The sequence below is a fragment of the Thamnophis sirtalis genome, unplaced genomic scaffold (assembly GCF_051295495.1).
Source record: "Thamnophis sirtalis isolate CommonGarterSnake01/CBP01778 unplaced genomic scaffold, rThaSir2_p1.2 scaffold_4, whole genome shotgun sequence".
Taxonomy (NCBI): Eukaryota; Metazoa; Chordata; class Lepidosauria; order Squamata; family Natricidae; genus Thamnophis; species Thamnophis sirtalis.
The window spans coordinates 44,308,662-44,328,372 of NW_028261384.1; the positions used below are offsets into that span (position 1 = coordinate 44,308,662).

Sequence of the window (19,711 nt, forward strand, 5' to 3'; positions counted from 1 at the left end):
TTGTAGGAACTAAGTATTTTCTTATAGCCCAAATTCTAAGTATCACTATAGACGTTCAATAACCGGTATAATCCCTTGAGTCTCAAATAACTGAAGAAGAATTTTCCATGTTAATTTGAATGCTCTTTACAATTGGCTGTGGCACATAAGGTGGAATAATCTCTATCAAGTCTACTTGATTAGGTTTTAGAGCAATATAAGTGTGACAATAGGCAAAGTCTTTCTTGTGTCAACTCAGTTTTCTAAGATTGAGAAAATGATTCTAATATTTTCTTATCATCACTGAATAATTAGCTACTATTTTTGGTGTTACTGGCTCCTAATATACATAAATATATATTTGAAATATATATCGGAATTATTGACAAAGCACCTTTACAGATAACATACAAAGCATGATTACCGAGTTTTATTCATTAAGTCAGCTCCACGTGCTTTGTAGTAATCCAAATTCTGCTGGAATTGGTGAGCTATAGGTCTGGGATTTCTCTAAAGAGAAAGAAAGAAAGAAAGAAAGAAAGAAAGAGAGAGAGAGAGAGAGAGAGAGAGAGAGAGAGAGAGAGAGAGAGGGAGAGGAGAGAGAGAGAATTGTCAGAGTGCATAATTAAAACATTTTAAAATGTGACCAACATATTTCCATCCAAAAAGATTTAAATTAAAAGAACTGACTTTTAAATATATGCATTAAACATAATTATTCAATCCCAAATTGCAGTGTATCTATCTTAACAAAATTTAACAAACCACTAGCACTACCACTAGATGGTGCATCCAACCTTTTTCTCCACTTATCAAAACATTCAAGATGAAACATTAAGCATAAACAAAAATGCTATATATAAACATATTTGTATACACACACACATCATTTTTTATTCCTCCAAATCATTCAGTTGAATCATTAATAATATTGAATTTTAGTTTGCTGTAATGGGATTTAAATAATGATTATTAAAATGTTAATATAATCAGTATGATTATAGTCCACCATTTTATTTGGTAAGGTTTCAGGAAGAGGGAATAAGACCTTTTAAGATCTATTCTTGAAGATAATCATTATTGTAAATGTATCCAAGAATCTTCAGATTTAATCCATTTCTAAAAATAAATAGTTTCGATTAATAATCAACACAGAAAATATTCAAAGGTTCCAGTGACAAGTTTTTAGGACAAAAAGATATAGAAATATTTTTTCTAAGTCTACAAACATCAATTAGGGAATCAGATGAAGGATGGAAAAAGAAAATAAATGCTATTTTTAAAACTGGTCCTTCTTGATTGATATCGAAGTTGGACTGAACTTGGAGGGGCATACTGAGATCATTTTCAGGATACTATTTGATCATTCCTAGATGTCCCTTAATTTGTCTTTTTTTCAAGTGCTGAGAGTTAGGGATTTCTGATATTTCTATATGGGGTATTTACCACTTTTTAATTAGGCAGAATTCCTCCCAATCTTGGGTGCACATTTTGATTTATTTTCATTTTCTGGTTATTCCGATAATAGAGGTAAGGCAAGACAGCAGAGTTCTTAAAATAGGATTGAATGGAACATGAGAGTTCTGATTTCCTAGTTTGTCTGTCAGTCAGACAAATATTTAATACAGGCAAAGACCAGTACAATTAAAAATGCTCAATAAATTCTAGAATAAAATAATAACACATAGCAAAAAAGTCAATGTTGAAATTATACACCAGCAGCCTATTTATCAGTTGTACATAAACAAGAACACAACATAAACTATAATGTAATAGTCCTTAAACTATGAAGGCCTATAATTATTAAGTACTAAAATTTCCTACTTTGAAGTTTGACTTCCTTCTCTTCTACCAAGGATAATAATGTGACTTGTGGATTAAATTAAAAATGAACAAACAATAGCTACATGTAATGTGTGATGTTCATTATTATTTAAATTATATTTGTAAAAATAATTGTGACTAATGAAACATTTCACCCACTAAGTTATTTTATACAGAGCACTATATTTAACTGAGTATAATCTTTAAATATAAAGTGTCTCAAATGATTAAAATATTGTAGATATTTTGAAACAACCATTTGTTATGGTGATAGAATATCATCACCCTATTATTAAGATTAAAAAAATAATCTGCTAAACTTTCATATGAGGGAAATTTTTCATTCATGTAGCTAGAGTTTTGTATTTTACTGTAGGGAAGGTGTAATAAACAGGTCATTTCTTGCAGCTTTAATAATTACTAGACAACCCATGACCTATTCGGCCATCATTTCTGACACATTTCCTTACTAAAATAGACAAGCAAAATGACTATTAGGTGGACAAAAATTTTCCTTCTGAGAAGTTGAGGAAACATCATAAATTTTCCTTCCTTCCTTTCGTTTCCTTTCCTTTCCTTCTTTAATTCTTACCAGCTTTCCCATTTACTTTGCTTGTGGGAAGGAGCTGAAAGTTGGAGTGAAAAAGGGCAGGGTTGGCAAGGGCTAGGAGGAGTAAGTAAGGATGCTTTTTTCCCATTACTTTCTTCCTTTTTTTCTTCCTTCCTTTTTTTCTCCTTTCCTTTCCCTTCCCTTCCCAATATCAAAATGTGCAGATAAGTGGATGTTGCAGGATAAGGAAGTGAGACTAGATGGGAAACTGTCATAGAATGTTGAAATGAAGAGTCCTCATGACCACAGCAGCCGCCCAGTTGCATTGCCACAATTTCCCCCACATTTCATTCCTTCAAGAGTCATGGATCCTGGATTTGAAACACATTCTGTAAACCCATTTGAGATACCATAGTTCAAAAATTATTGCTCTATGATACACTGTTTTGCCCAGATCAAGGTCACAACAAAAAGAGCTCCAGTAATATATAGATAGAGGAATGAATAACAAAAAACAATACAACCCAACTCAAAATATTGTTTGGAACCATACAAAGAATCTTGCAAGCCTAAAAGCACATTTCCCCCCCGATGCCAAGAAACTATGGGAGGTTTCTTCCGAACTATTTGCCCCATCCATATCCATGCTGAAGGTTAAGATTCTTTTTATCTGACCATTCCCTTGGCTGCACTTCTTCTCTCTGTCTCCCAAGATAATCCCCAAATATCATTATGCTTGAGAGAGTGTTTGTGGCATATATGAGAGGACCGAGAGCGCAGCCTGGTGCCCCCTCCACTGAGCGCATAAGCAGAAGTGGAGGGGAGCCCAGACTCGCCTCTCGTCCTAGAATGAATGATGTGTGGCACCTGCTGGGAAGAATGGGGGCCATGGGAGAGGGGGAAGGGTCTACGGGGATGGGGGCGGGTTGGAGCATTTCGGTTACAACCGGGAGGGGCAGGCATGACGGGAGCTACAGGGCTAGCCATTACCAGGGAAGGAGGGCTCGCTACGTCACAGTGGTCCCTTGTTCCGGCCCTGCAAGCTCAACTCAAGGACCTGGTGGCAAGAGAAGTCAGGGCTCTGGTCTCAGGTTGTTGCTGCTAAATGCCAGGTCTGTGATCCATAAAGCTCCCTTCGTCCGGGACTTAATACTTGACGAGGGGACAGACCTGGCATGTATTACTGAAACCTGGCTGGGCCATGAGGAAGGAGTCCCCCTCTCAGAAATGTGCCCAGAAAGGTTCCAGTGCTCCACCAACCACGACACCAGTAAAGGGGTGGGGGAGTGGCAGCTATTATCCAAGGGTCATTAGCTCCTCGCAGGATCCCTGCTCCAGAGATTGTGGGGTGTGAGTCTCTTCTCTTGAATTTGGACATAGGGGTTCAAGTGGGCTTGTTTCTGACGTACCTACCTCCCAGCTGCTTCGCAACAGCCCTGCCTGCGCTCCTAGAGTCAGTAGCCGGATTGGCGGTTGAGTTCCCCAGACTGATAGTACTGGGGGACTTCAACCTGCCATCTCTAGGCGAACGCTCTGATGGGGCTCAGGAGTTCATGGCTTCCATGACAACCATGGACTTGACCCAGGTAATTCAGGGTCCGACTCATAGAGCGGGACACACGCTCGACCTCGTATTTCTCTCGGGGCAGTGGAGACATGATCTTGAACTAAGGGGAATAGAGATCTTGCCCTTGTCATGGTCAGATCACTCCCTGCTGAGGCTTGACTTTCGGAAGCTACTCCCCCACTGCAGGGAGGTGGAGCCGATTAAATGGTTCCGCCCCAGGTGCCTGATGGACCCGCTGGGATTTCAGAAGGAGCTTGGAGAGATACCTGACTCCCTTGCCCACAATCCGATAGAGTCCCTGGTCGCCGCCTGGAATACAGCGGTGACTGGGGCGATGGATCGGATTGCGCCTTTGTGGCCTCTCCGCGGCAGTGGATCCAGGAGGGCACCTGGGTTTACCAAGGAACTCCGGGAGATGAAAGAGATGCCTAGAGCGACACTGGAGAGCTAACAACTCTGAATCCGACCAAACACTACTAAGAGCCTTCATTAGGACTTATTTAGTGGCGATATGGGCAGCAAAATGTGCACATTTTCCCGCTCTTATTGCGTCCGCAGAATCCCGCCCAGCCACCCTGTTTAGGATAACCCGCTCCCTCCTGAAGGGGGAGGATGCGGGGGAACCCTTACAGGGAAGGGCTGAGGAGTTCACTCAGTTTCTGTCGGACAAAATCACTCAGATTCGGGCAGACCTTGACTCCACTTGGACAGTACCAGCGGAGATGCCAAGGGAGGGTCTTGATCAGATTCCCTGGAATGAGTTCCAGCTTGTCACCCCTGAGGAAGTGGACAAGGCCATGGGAGCGATGAGTGCCTCCACCTGCTTACTGGACCCGTGTCCCTCCTGGCTGGTCTCGACCAGCAGGGAAGTAACACGAGGCTGGCTCCAGATGATCACGAACATTTCTTTGCAGGAGGGATATTTCCTGCAACTTTTGAAGGAAGCGGTGGTAAGACTCCTCCTCAAGAGGCCTTCTCTGGACCCAGCTATTTTTAGGAACTATCGTCCGGTCTCCAATTTTCCTTTTTTGGGGAAGGTTGTTGAGAAGGTGGTGGCCCTTCAACTCCGATGGACGATGAATGAAGCAAATTATCTAGACTCCTTTCAGTCTGGTTTCAGGCCTGGATACTGCACCAAAACCGCTTTGGTCGCGCTGACCGATGATCTCTGGCGGGCCAGGGATAGAGGACATTCCTCTATCCTGGTGCTCCTTGACCTCTCAGCGGCCTTTGATAACATCGACCATGGTATCCTTCTGAGACGGCTGGAAGAGGTAGGAGTGGGAGGCACCGTTTTACGGTGGTTCTCCTCTTACCTCTCCGACAGGTCGCAGTCAGTGTTGGTTGGAGAACAAAGGTCGACCCCTAGGCCCCTTAAATATGGGGTGCCGCAGGGCTCAGTCTTGTCCCCCCTCCTATTCAATATCTACATGAAGCCACTGGGTGAGATCATTCGTCGGTACGGGATCAAATACCATCAATATGCGGATGATACACAGCTGTATCTTTCCACCCCATGCCAGCTCAGCGTAGCGGTGGAAGTGATGTGCTAGAGCCTGGAAGCTGTCAGGGTCTGGATGGGAGTGAACAAACTTGCACTCAATCCTGACAAGACCGAGTGGCTCTGGATGCTGCCCCCCAAGGACCGCCCAGATAGTCCATCCCTAAGCCTGGGGGGGGGGTGAAAATTTACACCCCTCAGAGAGGGCCCGCAACTTGGGAGTCCTCCTGGATCTGCAGCTGACATTAGAACATCACCTGTCGGCTGTGACCAGGGAGGCCTTTGCCCAAGTTCGCCTGGTGCACCAGTTGCGGCCCTATTTGGATCGGGAGGCACTTCAAACAGTCACTCACGCCCTCATCACCTCAAGACTTAACTACTGTAATGCGCTCTACATGGGGCTGCTCCTGAAAAGTGTTCGGAGACTACAATTAGTTCAGAATGCAGCCGCGCGAGCGATACTGGGTGTACCAAGATACACCCACGTTACACCTATCCTCCGCGAGGTGCACTGGCGTTCTATCGGTCTCCGAACGCGATTCAAGGTGCTGGTTATTACCTTTAAAGACCTACATGGCCTAGGACCCGGATATCTGCGAGACCGTCTTCTGCTGCATACCTCCCAACGGCTGATAAGATCGCACAGGGTGGGCCTTCTCCAGTGCCATCAGCCAGACAATGTCGGCTGGCGGCTCCCTGGGGGAGGACCTTCTCTGTAGGCGCTCCGACCCTATGGAATGAACTACCCCCAGAGATCTGGACCCTACCCATCTCATGGCCTTCCGAAAGGCTATCAAAACCTGGCTTTTCTGACAGGCCTGGGGCTGTTGACCTCATGACTGAGGTCCAGCCCCGACCAGAGTGGATGTATGATGTGCTTTTTAAACTGTTTCCTCTGTTTTTAATTCTTTATTTTTTGAAGTTTGTTTTTCTGTAAACCGCCCGGAGTCCTTTGGGATTGGGCAGCCTATAAATTTATTAAATTAAATTAAATTAAATTAAATTATGGTCTTTTGCTTGCTAAACACATATTAGAAATCAGCCTATTTGGGGTGGTAAGACTTTAGAACCTTCTTTTCTTCTATTAGGATTTTTAAAAATAGAAATCAAAATGTGCCTTTTACAAAGGGAACTAAAACTTATCACTCAATCAAATAATTTGAGGCTCATGGATTTGAAGCTATCTAAGGTCCAACACTAGTAGAATCTGAAAGCATGGGCAAGGTAGAAATCCAGGTGTTTCCATGTCCAAAACCAATAGATCTTGGGCCTAGGTTGAGCTCCCCCTCCTATGAATGGTTTATGCAATCACAAGAGCTTGTTGATTGTTTAGGAATGTCTAATTCTTTTACAAAAATAAGTTCATGAAGTTTTTCCAAAATTGATAATGGCATATATACTCAGCCAATCTGGATTTACAGGACCACAGACACTACTGAGTATTATAGCTATTGTGTGTACGCGCCCATTCAATCCCACACCCAACTGCACATGTGTGTGCGATTCCCCCCCCCCCGTGACCCCCTTCCCAGGCTCCGGAGACTTTCCTGAAGGCTGGGGAGGGCAAAAATGGCCTCCCTCGGCTCCATGGAAGCCGGAAATGAATAATTTCCAAGCTTCTGGTTGCCCCCAAGTTTCCAGAGGGCGTCCGGGCAGGGGCAGGGGAGGCCATTTTTGCCCTCTCCAGCCTCTGGAGGCTTTCCTGAGGGCAAAAAAAATGCTTCCTCTGGCCCTCTAGAAATGTGAAAAATCAGTTGGCTGGTGCACGCCGGAGCTGACAGCTGGCATGCCACCAAATATGACTCCTAAGTTCACCATCATGGCTCTAGAGTTTGGGGTTTCATTCTTTCCCCACCTGAAGAGTCCATTCATAGCAAGTGGGGCACATTTTCTGAGATAGTGGAAGATAGCTCCTTTGCTGGATATGTAGAAAGAAATGACTCTAGTTCTTACAGCAGGGATCCCCAACCCCTGGGCTGTGGCCTATTCAGAATCAAGCAGCAGAAGCAGCAGGTAAGCATCCACATAGCTTAATTTGTGCGCATAGCTCCATTTGTAGAAGCAGCAGGTGCATATGCCCACCATTTGTGCAAATGCACATGCATGCATGCACACCTACTACTTACACAGAACCATCCCCTTTCCCCCCAGATTGGTCCACAAAGTCAGAAAAGTTGGAGACTGCTGTCCTACAAAACAAGGCCTACCTGCCTGCAATAAGCTTTTACACAGGGTGAGACAAAGTCTGGCTCTGCCAATATTCATAAATTTTTTTGAAAGAGATGGAAAATATCAAGACACCAAAAAGGAAAATCTTTAATCTCTGTGATCCCTAGGATAAACTTGATCGTACCATGTTCATGGTCGATCAATATATAAACAGGGATGGAATAATCCTTGACACATATATGGAAACTTTGTTCCAAATGATTTATCCAGGATTTTGTCTGCTACACATTTCTGGAACTGATCGATTAAATGGCCTTAAATCTATTCATTGCCCTAAATAGATTTAGAAAAAAAATAAAAGGATATAAAAATCAAAGTTTCTTTCTGGTAATAACATACATCACACTATTTTACTTTTAGTTTACTTCAGCTACAGTCATATCACTGCTCAGAGATTCATAAGACTTTCTTTTGGGATAAATACTTCACACAAGTGCTATGAGCATTCTGATCAAAGGTAGTTGATAATTCTTTGCATAACTTCTGAAATGGAAATAGTCTGTATTACTGTTGAGTTTCATATTGTCATAGTGATAAGGTTAAAACAACCTTAGCCACATACAAAGATGAAATGATTTTGCTTCTGTTGCTGTGTTAGAATTTTATTTGCTATGGGGTAAAACAGATTTGCAAAATTCACAGTTAACTTAAAACAACCTTTTATTCATAGGCTTGACTGCCTTCAGGAAGAAAAGAACATCTGGTTATTTAAGGAACACAATATGTTCATTTTCTATTACTTTTGTTTCTAATTGTTTTTTTTTAAATTTATTTGAACAACTCAAGTTAGAACTGTTTTTAATAGCTTTATTTTTTTGTGATTGCCATGCCTATTTTCCATTTAAAGCTTGTGATGAACCAAAATACCTTGGAGGGAAGGGGGGAAAGAAACCACTCCGCTTATTCATTTCTTACAAGGTACAATATTCATTCAAATCTTATCAATCTGTATCAAAGTAATTTTTAGAAACATACTTTTACTCTGAAGAAGTGCAGCCTGTATGGAATGTAATATATACAGTATATATTCTGAATACATGTATTAAGTAAAAGAGAATTTCGGAGTTTACCCTCCATAACCTAATAGGTCCCCACGTACTGTACACTGAGCTGGATCAAGACTTAGGAAATTTGGAGAAGTCCTAATGAAATTTCTGGGATTTAAATTATACACTAAATTAAGGCACACGGACTTCAAAGCGTCTACTCCAAGTGCAATTAACTTTAATCCAACTTCTGCAGGCTACCTTTGTTCTAAGAAACATTGATTTTGTTCTTCTAGTAGTTTGGTTTTGTAAGCAACAGTGTTTTGTAAATATTGCAGCTGAAATCACAGACTTTCTACTTGCAATGAGTAAGATAGTAGTCAAGACCAAATGAATTTTGATACAATCATTCAAAATTTATACAAATATATTTAGAATTTAGGGTTGATTTGGCATCAACAGACATTAACAAAAGCATACAATAGAGAATTAAAAACTGTCATTTGGACCTTGCCCAGTGGAGGAATCCAGATTAAACAATCCCAGGTAGCTGTTTAATTTTTTGAAAAATCCAAAGAAGGGGAGAAATCGTATAATCTCTTTATGTAATTGTTGCCATTGTTGAAATGCACTCACTGTTAGGACATTTTTCTGTAATTTTTGATTAGAAATTGCATTCCTTTAATTTAAATTAATAGTTTTGTTCCTGTATTTGAGAACAAGAGAAGTCCATAAACCCTTCTCTGAGACATTTCCATTTTCTTTGTGCAGTTTTTTAAAAAAGGTACTTTCTGGAATGAAGACTTTTGGAAGAAAGTCTGATGCTGTAAAAAAATTAAGAGAGGCATAGAATTTGCTAGATACTGTCTAGGAGTACTTTTATGCACCTGAGTGTTATTTTGATATTCTCAGTTTAAATTATAGGCACCAGAGTATGCCAGTAATGGCCGTGTTTAAAAACCAAACAGCCATGTGAGAAATCTGTCTTTTTTGAGGACAGAAATAGGTGTCTTTTTAAATACAGAAAAATAAAAACATTGTTTCATGTAACAATTTTTTTCCTGACCATTTTTTATTATTGTCTATTTCCAGAGCACTCAGTATAAAATCCATAGTTATATTTATCCTGCTACTGAAGAACATTTTAAAACTACATTATTTTCTGCTTTAAATTTCATAGATTTAAGATGTATTATTGGATGCTTTGAGCTTGTTTAGCATTAAAACAAACATTTCACACACATGAAAGAGGTTGGAAAAATTAACATTAAAATAAGTTCTATGTGTCATACACAGCTATTAGAGCCTATTTAAAGACATTCTTCAAGAAAACATTAACTATGAATTGTGCATTAAGACTTCAGATTGCAAAAATGGCTCTCTAGAAGTACGATCACAACTGCAAATTGCTTTTAAAAAGGTAAGGATATTTGATGCCCAAACTGTATTTCATTCCATATACATGGATTTTAATGTTAAATTTTATATGTTGTTTTACTTATGGTTACATTAAATTGAACACTGCCAGAGCCTCTCTTCAAGGGAGATGGGCAATTTACAAATATAAAATACAAATACAATTATATTTATTACAAGCTTTAATATGTGTTTACAATGATACATTTTTGTGTCTTCTTAGGGAAAAAACTGCAATTTGTCAAACACACATGTATCTTCCATTACAAGCATAAAACATCTGTTACAGGTAATCCTCGACTTATGACCACAATTGAGTCAAAATTTCTGCTGCTAAGCAAAACCTTTTGTTAAGTGAATTTTGCTCCAAGTTATGACATTTCTTGCCACAAGTTGTTAAGTAAATCACTATAGTTATTAAGTTAGTAACATGGTTTTTAAGTAAATTTTGTTTCCCCATTGACTTTGCTTGTCTGAAGATCATAAAAGATGATTATATGACACCAGGACACTACAAGTGTAATAAATATGAGTCAGTTGCTAAGTGTCTGAATTTTGATCACATGACCATGGGGATGCTGCAATGGTCAGAAGTGTGAAAAATGGTCATTTAGGATCAGTGATATTATAACTTTGAATGATAAACTGTTGTAAGTTAACAACTATCAGTATTTGTCAAATACATAGATATAATTTTTAAAATATGCGTTTGATTCACATTCTGTTATACAGAGGAGAGTCTAGTGCAGAGACGGCTAATCTTTTTTGAATCGCGTGCCATAAGCGGGGGAATGCAGAGGGGTTGTGTACAGGCATGTCACACCCATGCTATGTGTGTGACCCCAGCGTGCATGTGTGCGCTACCCCACCCATTTGGCGCACTTTTTTCACCCAACCCAGGCTCCAGAATCTTTCTAGGAGTTTGGGAACGGTGACTTTCAGTTTGTCCGTAGGGCCGTTTTTCTCCCTCCAGAGCCTTCAGGAGGCTTCCCTGAAGCCTCCGGAGAGCGAAAAACAGCCCTACAGACAAACCAGAAGTCACTGTTCCTGAACTTCTGGGTTGCGCATATAGCCTTAAGGAGGCTTCCTTGAAGGCTCCAGAGGGCAAAAAAAGGGAACCCGGACTTCCAGGTTTGCATGTTGGGTGGTTTTTTGCTCTCTGGAGTCCTCAGGGAAGTCTCCGGTAGACCAAAATGGCCAAAAAAGAAGGGCGAAGTCAGCTGGCCAACCCGTGCATGAGCGCTGGAGCTGACAGGGTAACGTCTGGTGTGCCCTAACAAATGGCTCTGCATGCCACCTGTGGCATGAGTGCCATAGGTTCGCCTCATGGGTATAGTGAAATGCATTTCTCAGTAATTTCAGTCACATATGAATCTGAAAACAATCATTTAGGTTTCTAACCAATCATGATTTGTATGAATGAAAAGTGAAATAGTTTATACAAGCACCAGATTTGTACCAAGTGGCCCATCTAATGCAGTCTGTTCTGATATATCCTGAATTATCACCCAAACTTTGACATATAAGGTCTTTTGATTATCTTTCTGAATTGGGCTGCTTTGTTTTAAGCTCAACACATCTCTCCACTTTCTTATTCCCAATTTCACTTGTTTAATACTATTTGGGGGTTCCATTAGTGATTTTAAAATTTGGCAATTGACAAAATTTAGCATAACTTACCTTTGGATCTCTGAGAAAAAGGGCTTTCAAGATTAATGAATGAACATCTCCAATAGGTGGATAATGCATCAGAAGGCCCAAGCAAGTCTGATAATTACTTGATATTACTAAAAGAAAAGAAAAGAAAGGAAAACACTATAATTAAATGCCTGGTAGTTACTTGAATATAAAAAGAGCCAAGAGTTAATTGGCATTTCCTTATGAGGCAGAAGTGAAAAGAAAGGAAAATTCAGAAAAGAAGAGAAGAGAGAAGAGCCAGGAGTAGGATAAAACTGATAGGTAGAGAAAGGAAAAGGTGTCTGGTGGAATGCATTCCAAAGCGTAACAGGAAGGAGCTCCTTCCCAGACAGTAAAGAGACAGTTGAACCTAGAATCTCTGGCATGTAGGTACAGGATGAAGGCAAACCCCATTCCAGCAGAATAGTTCTAGAGACAGATAAATAATGCTTCACATTATTTATAAATATTTGGTCCATCAAATAAAGGAGAAACAGATTATATTTCATCATCCCGGTAATTAAAAATACTAAGTAATCAGATGGAAGAGAACTGATAATGGATTATACTTTATCATTTTGGGATACTGGTGGTGAGATTTTAAAACTATACTTTTCATTTCCATTCATTCTAAACTGGAACTAACTTAGTAATAATACCATCAAATACTAGAGCATTACTTTCAATATATTTACTTCCCAAACAATTGAGAACAAACCTGATTTCTTTCTGTTCATAACAAACACAACATCATCCACATCTTTCTTAAAATTAAATTGTTAGATTTTTAATTCTAGGAAGCAAGCCAAGTTGCCATTTGACTATCTGGCATGATAGGAAAATCAAACAAAATTACAAGTAAAATTAAATACTTATCTTTAGGTATACTATGTAAACTGCTTTAATTCTATTGGACAGTCTAAATCTTGACACTATATCTGTCTAAGCAGCTTATGATTATTACTCTAAAATTATTTGCACTACGAAACATCTATAGGTAGTAATATTTTATAAACATATTTTAGAATAACTTCAATTATTTTTTTAAATATAAGTTATCTAAACACTATTCATTTCACTATTCTTTTCTAATTATAAATCTTAGAGAATTTTTTTGGGAGAACATGGAAAAAAAATCACTTCAACTAAATGAAAATCATACAAATATATTGGCTGTTTAACAGAATTGGACATTTAGGAGAATGATTCTGTCCCCCTCTTCTTCCATGTGAGTCATCATTTGGTGCCTTTCCATCATTATCTGAAGAGGTTTATGAGGAAAAGTTGCAGGACAAGGCAAAATGAATATTTATAATTGATAGTTGGAGGCACTTTATCATCTTCATTTCTGCTGCTGATCTGACAGCTTGTAATTTTATACATCTGCTTTCATTTATAAAGCTTTCACTTATCCTACTCATTCTTTATCTGTTCACTTTCTTTTTTCTTTTGTTTTTCTTGTTCATGTATAGATACCTGCTTTCTTCTTTCTTTCTACTTGAAGTTACTATAATGAATAGAATACAAAGGGCTCAGTCAAGATATCTTTCTGCTGAATATAATAAATGGACTGTGCATTATATAGAACCAATCAAATGAAATGTAGCACACTATAAAGGCAGTTATGATAAGAAATCCTTCAACATTGTTTTATAAACAATGTTGAAAGTAGTTAGCATATTCTTAATGGGTTTTCTGAAGTGATGTTTGATTTATTTTCTTCAAACACTCTTTTTTAACATCGTAACTGAAACCAGATTTTATATTTCTTCTGTTGATTGTCTCTTGGAAAAATGACGGTATGATATGATTTTTAAAGATAATTTTGGTGAATGGAATGGATTCAATAATGATCAGAATATTGACAGTAAATTAGTTACAGGTGCTATAAAAGAGCAATCAAGAAACTCTTGTACATAAATAACTATGAACAATGGTGAGGAACTAAAAAACTATATTTATTCAAATATGGCTATTGGAGAAATATTAGAGTTAATTAACGTCCGTATCACTAAAAAGCAACCTTGAGGTCCATTAAGGTTTAATGAAGAGATACATCTCATAAAGAAAAATTAATAAAACCCATTGTGTTCATTTACATTTTAGTCATTTAGTAAATGTGCTTAAATTTGCAGTATTAGTACTGGCATGTACTAATTCATTCAAAATGAGCATAAATAAATATAATTACCTAATAAATATAATAGTAAAAATTTAAACACATGAAAAAAATGACAAAATATTACACTTCTATATAAGCCAATGAATTTGGGAATAATGTAGATAACTATATTTAGCCATAAGTAATTTCATCTATATTTAATAGGATTTATCCTCAAATCAGCATGTTTAAATAAATTTTTGTATCTCATATTAAAATTCTGTAACAAAGAAAGCAAAATATAGCTTATGGAAAAGTTACATGAATGGTCAACTTTATTATTTACTGCACCTTAAATTCTCAATATGATAAAAAATCAAGATGCTTATGTAATTTTTATTAAATTTATAAAGATATTTTAAATTATAAGATATGATTCATTATTAAATTTGTTAGCAGACAATTGCAAAAATGTTCTTGTTCAAGCAAATTTTAAAAAGATAGTAATTAGTGGCTTTTAAAGGTTTATAATGCTACACAATGTCAGCATCAATTTCTCATTATTTTCCACAGATAAAATTATATAAGTATCTTTATGTGGTACTACTTTTTAAATCCTGAAGCCTAATAGCGAGGATTAATACCTCTGATCCTGTTTCTTAATAATTCTTTGCCTGAATAGTGGTTACTTAGTTTCTGTTGCAACAATATGTTGATTGCCATCCTGGGACAGAGGGATGGAGATTATATAAATTGTCTTGTCATATGTGGAATGCAATGCCAAAGCGGTGAAAATGAATAGTTGCTTTTCTGTGAACTGAAATAGGTCAAGTTATTAGTAATTTCTTGAATGCTCTTACTAATCTGGAGTCTGCTGAGCCTTTTTCCCCAGCAGACATGCTTAAACTACATGCTTTAAACCAGGTTTTCCTGCTCAGATCTTTGACAACAGCAGTAATGGCATCATTTAAGATAGTACTTGTTCCCACCATGTTTGAAGCAGCAATATAGGATATAAACAGTAAATGTGTATCATATTCCACAGAACTATTAATTAAACTGGTGTTGGTGGCATAGGTAAAGGCCAGCTGCAAAAAAATCTTAGCAAGCAATAGCAGTAGACTTATATACCGCTTCATAGGCCTTTCAGGCCTCTCTAAGCGGTTTACAGAGAGTCAGCATATTGCCCCCAACAATCTGGGTCCTCATTTTACCCACCTCGGAAGGATGGAAGGCTGAGTCAACCCTGAGCCGGTGAGATTTGAACCGCTGACTTGCTGATCTAGCAGTAGCCTGCAGTGCTGCTTTTAACCACTGCGCCACCATGAAAATGCTTCCAGCTTTTCCCAAAGTTAGTAATCATTAAAAAATTCATTAAAAAAACAGCAATTGATATAATCCAGGGATAGTTTGAAAAGCAATGCACACAGTTGCAATTAAAAAAAACAACCCAGCCTTTTATTTATTTATTTTAGACATTAAATTCATGTTGGTTTGGTTTGGTTAAATAATGTTTTGGTTTTTCGGTGTGTGTGTGTGTGTGTGTGTGTGTGTGTGTTTGTGTGTGTGTGTGTGTGAGAGAGAGAGAGAGAGAGAGAGAGAAGGGGAGAGAGAGAGATGAAATGTCTACTTTATACAGTATTTCAAAAATGGAAAAAAACTGCAAATACAAATCAATTTTTCATAAAAGAATGAACCACAAGATACTGTCTATACAGTGAAGTAAGCAGAGAAGAAACTGTTCTTTCATCAGTGCTTGAAAAAAAAAACAAATAGGAGTCTGCCAGATGTTAAGCATTCCTCAGCATCAAAAAATACTAATATATTAAACATGCAAAGAGGGTTTCCATGGAGTAGCTAATGGCAGCCAGAAATTTTGCTCCTTAGAGAATACTAACCTGTAGTCTGTCTTCTTTGTTTTCTGTAATTTTTTCATTACAAATGCAAGATAAAAATATGCACAACTTTATACATAACACTTTGCATTATTATGGGTGGGTTGTACAGTCACCAAATTAGTCTAGATTTGGTATCTTTGTCCAGCTACAGAATCCTTCGCAAGGACCTATATGGTTATTATTATGAATGCGTTATCTAGTTACATTCACAATCTAAGGCAGGTAGAAATTTAACAATTCAAATCATAATCAAGGATTTAATAATTTTAATAATTTTTAATTTTTTTATTATATTATATTAGTTGACTCTTAAGATGATTCATGAAATAAAAAGGCTTCACCCACCCTAGTCTGAAGCCTGGGACAAGAACTACTATCCCAGCCTTCAAGGCAGAAAAAAAGGCATAATAAACATTGATATATGCCTTATATTATGCAAGACTGAAATAAAAATTAATTGATGAGTTAACAGAGTAATTCCATTTATTTTTAAAAGATACAGGAAATCTCTCAAAAACGTTTTATTTGAACTTATTTTAACAAGGAACATTTCCAATCTGAGCTGACTCTCATCTTTTCAAAATGCTCACAATATTATTACCAAAATTAGTGCTGGCAATCAATAATAAATTAAGGTCAACATTTTATTCCAAATTGATTTCTGACAAATAACAACATCTGATGTTTAAATTGAAGGACAAAATGGTTTATTATTGGAATGAGACAGGAGTGAAATGCTACTGGTTCGTGCTGGTTTGCCTGAACCGGTAGTTAAATATTGCTTAACAAAGTTAAAAAAGTTCCGATGATCAGCTCCTCAATGGTAGGAACTTTTTTTAAACTTTTTTTTTAGCATTTGGATCCATTTTTGCTCCCAGAAGGCTTCCCAGAGGCCTGCTAGGCCAAAAACAGGGGGTAGGGAGATGCTAAGAAAGAAAGAAAGAAAGAAAGAAATAAAGAAATAAAGAAAGAAAGAAAGAAAGAAAGAAAGAAAGAAAAGAGGGATTGGAGAAAAAAAGGAGGGAAGGGAGAAAGAAAGAAAGAAAGAAAGAAAGAAAGGAAAGAGGGATTGGAGAAAAAAAAGGAGGGAAGGGAGAAAGAAAGAAAGAAAAGGAGGGAGGGAAAAAGGAGAGGGAGGAAGGACCATAAATCTGGCATTAGATGCAGTTTCAGAGGATACCTTGAAAGAGCACAGCAATCCAGGGCTGGAAGGGGCCTGAAGGTCATCTAGTCCAACCCTCTTTTCCAGCAGGACATTGTTAAAGTGAGTTTCTGTCTTTTGACAACCCCCCCCCCCAAGTCACATAACTACATAGTCACACCCACCCAGTCACATGAACCCCACTAAGCCATACCCACAGAACCATTAGGAAAATATTTTAGATTTCACCACTGGAATGAGATTTGATCAACAGATCTCTGGGACTAACAGGCCTTAAAATAAGTAAAATTAGATAAATCTAGCAGTTTTGGCACTTGGGATGGCACTATATTTTAAATAAAGTAGACTTCAAAAAGTAAAAGTAGGCTTCAGGTTAAAGACAGAAATGTATGTAGCACTCAACGTGTAGTTCTCAATGGAACTGCATCTACATGGAGGGAAGTAAGCAGTGGGGTACCCAAGGCTGTGTTTTAGGCCCAGTACTCTTCAACATCTTCATCAATGATTTGGATGAGGGTATAAATGGGGAACTCATCAAATTTGCAGATGATACCAAGATGGCAGGAGTAGCCAACACTCCAGAATATAGGCCTAAGATACAGAAGGATCTTGACAAACTTGAACATAGAGCACTATCTAACAAAATGAAATTCAATGGTATGAAAAAAGTAAGGTTCTACATTTAGGCAAGAAAAACAAAATGCACAGGTACAGTATAGGTGGTACCTTGCTCAATAGTAGTAAACTGCGAGAGGGATCTTGGAATCCTGGTGGACAACCATTTAAATATGAGCCAGCAGTGTGCTGCAGCTGACAAAAAAGCCAACACAGTTCTAGGCTGCATAAATAGAGGGATAGAATCCAGATCACATAAAGTGTTAATACCACTTTATAATGCCTTGATAAGGCCACACTTGGAATGCTGCATTCAGTTTTGGTCGCCACAATGTAAAAATATGTGGACACTCTAGAAAGAGTGCAGAGAAGAGCTTGCAGGAATTAGGTACGTCTAGTTGAATGAAAAGAAGGACTAGGGGAGGCATGATAGCAGTGTTCCAATATCTCAGGGGTTGCCACAAAGAAGAGGGAGTCAAATTATTCTCCAAAGCACCTGAGGGCAGAACAAGAAGCAATGGGTGGAAACTAATCAAGGAGAGAAGCAACTTAGAACTGAGGAGACATTTCCTGACAGTTAGAACAATTAATCAGTGGAACAGCTTGCCTCCAGAAGTTGTGAATGCCCCCACACTGCAAGTCTTTAAGAAGTCTTGTATAAGTATTCCATGTTGGGCAACTGTTGTCTCCTCATATTTTTTTGACAAAACAAAAAGCATTTTCTATGCACAATAAATCACAAGAAATATTATGCAATTTTAGGAATAACTTGGACAGAAGTTTCTTCTCAATATAGAGAGCATTATAGTCACTCAATATGAATGAAGTGATACCAGTTAATGTATGCTAGTTCTTACATTACCTACATATTTGTTCAAAATATTGAATTTTTGGAAATATATTTCATAGACCATGTAAATAAATAATCAGAGATCATATAATGTTTGGCATGGACATATAAATATCTAGTTGTACATTCAATTGGTCACATTTGGGTGGTCCCATAATTCATTTATATGATTAAACCCTAATGGAAACATGTTTTTTTTAATATATGTAAGCTATAAGTAGAATCATCTGGTAAAACTTTCTTTACTTTTTATCTAATCTATTTGCATTCCTGAAAATATGTAGGGGCATTTCATAAAAACATCATTTGCAATGCAATTTTAACATTAAAAATATTCATATTAAGAATGGAGTTGAAGTGCATATTATAATCAGCAACAAACAGGAATTTCACTTATGCTTGTTTACAAATTAGCCTAGATGTCATCCACACTTTCCTATGCCTTTTCAACTCTAATCTCCTATGTCAGAAGATCTGGAAAATACTATTACAGAATATACTGTAGTATGTGACGCTTAACTGCATATTGTTTTCTTGCGTCAATTTAGGTATTATAATCCTGAATCTATGAGATATTGTTAAATATCTCTACTTTCCAGAAGTCCCAGCTAGCATGGAAAATTATAAAGAATTTTGATTTAGGAAAATGTGGAGGGGCGCAAATTCTCCATTCATTAATTAAAAGGAACGAGAGGCTCATAACAGAGATGTCTTTTCTGCTGAGGTGTCAGCTATTTGGAATAATGCCTTCTCTGAAATTTGGTTGACCCCCAACTCTGTTAGTCTTCAAGAAGATTCTAAAAACTTGGTTTTATGTTTACCTTGTCCTTTCCTGTTTGATTTAATGATTAAACTACCAGGCTAAAAAAGTGTGAAACTTTTAGTTCTAGTCTTTGCTTTATCATGAAGGGCAGCTGGGTGATCTTGGGCCAGTCACACTCTCTCAGCCCAACTCACCTCACAGGGTTGTTGTAGGAAAAATAAGAGGTGAAGGGGAGTTTGTTATGCTTGCCTCTTTGAATTATTTGTAAGGAAACATACAAACGAACAAATAAACTTTGGGCCAGGACGACAAGTAAAACCTCGATTTACAATAGTTCATTTAGTGACTGTTCAAAGTTACAACAGCACAACTGCAGTTGTTTAGTTAGTAACATGGTTAAGAGAATTTCTTCTCTTTGCTTGTCAGAAGTTTGCAAAAGAGGATCACATTATCCCAGGACTCAACCATCATAAATATGAGTCAGTTGCCAAACATCTGAATTTTGATCACATGATCATGGGGATGCTACAAAGGTTATAACTATGGAAAAAGTCATAAGACCCTTTTTCTGTGTTGCTGTAACTTTGAACAGT

General features: G+C 37.9%; 1 protein-coding gene across 5 annotated transcripts in view; it reads right to left on the minus strand.

Moving 5' to 3' along the window:
- TBC1D5 (TBC1 domain family member 5) overlaps positions 1-19,711 on the minus strand; it is a 365,348-nt gene that overhangs the window by 61,152 nt on the left and 284,485 nt on the right. For all 5 annotated transcript variants that reach the window (XM_014051938.2, XM_014051928.2, XM_087712828.1 and 2 more), the window contains 2 exons: positions 11,733-11,839; positions 404-489 (listed from right to left, as the gene is read on the minus strand). In XM_014051938.2, the coding sequence (XP_013907413.1) occupies positions 404-489; positions 11,733-11,839 (193 nt within the window). The remainder of the gene's footprint in view (positions 1-403; positions 490-11,732; positions 11,840-19,711) is intronic.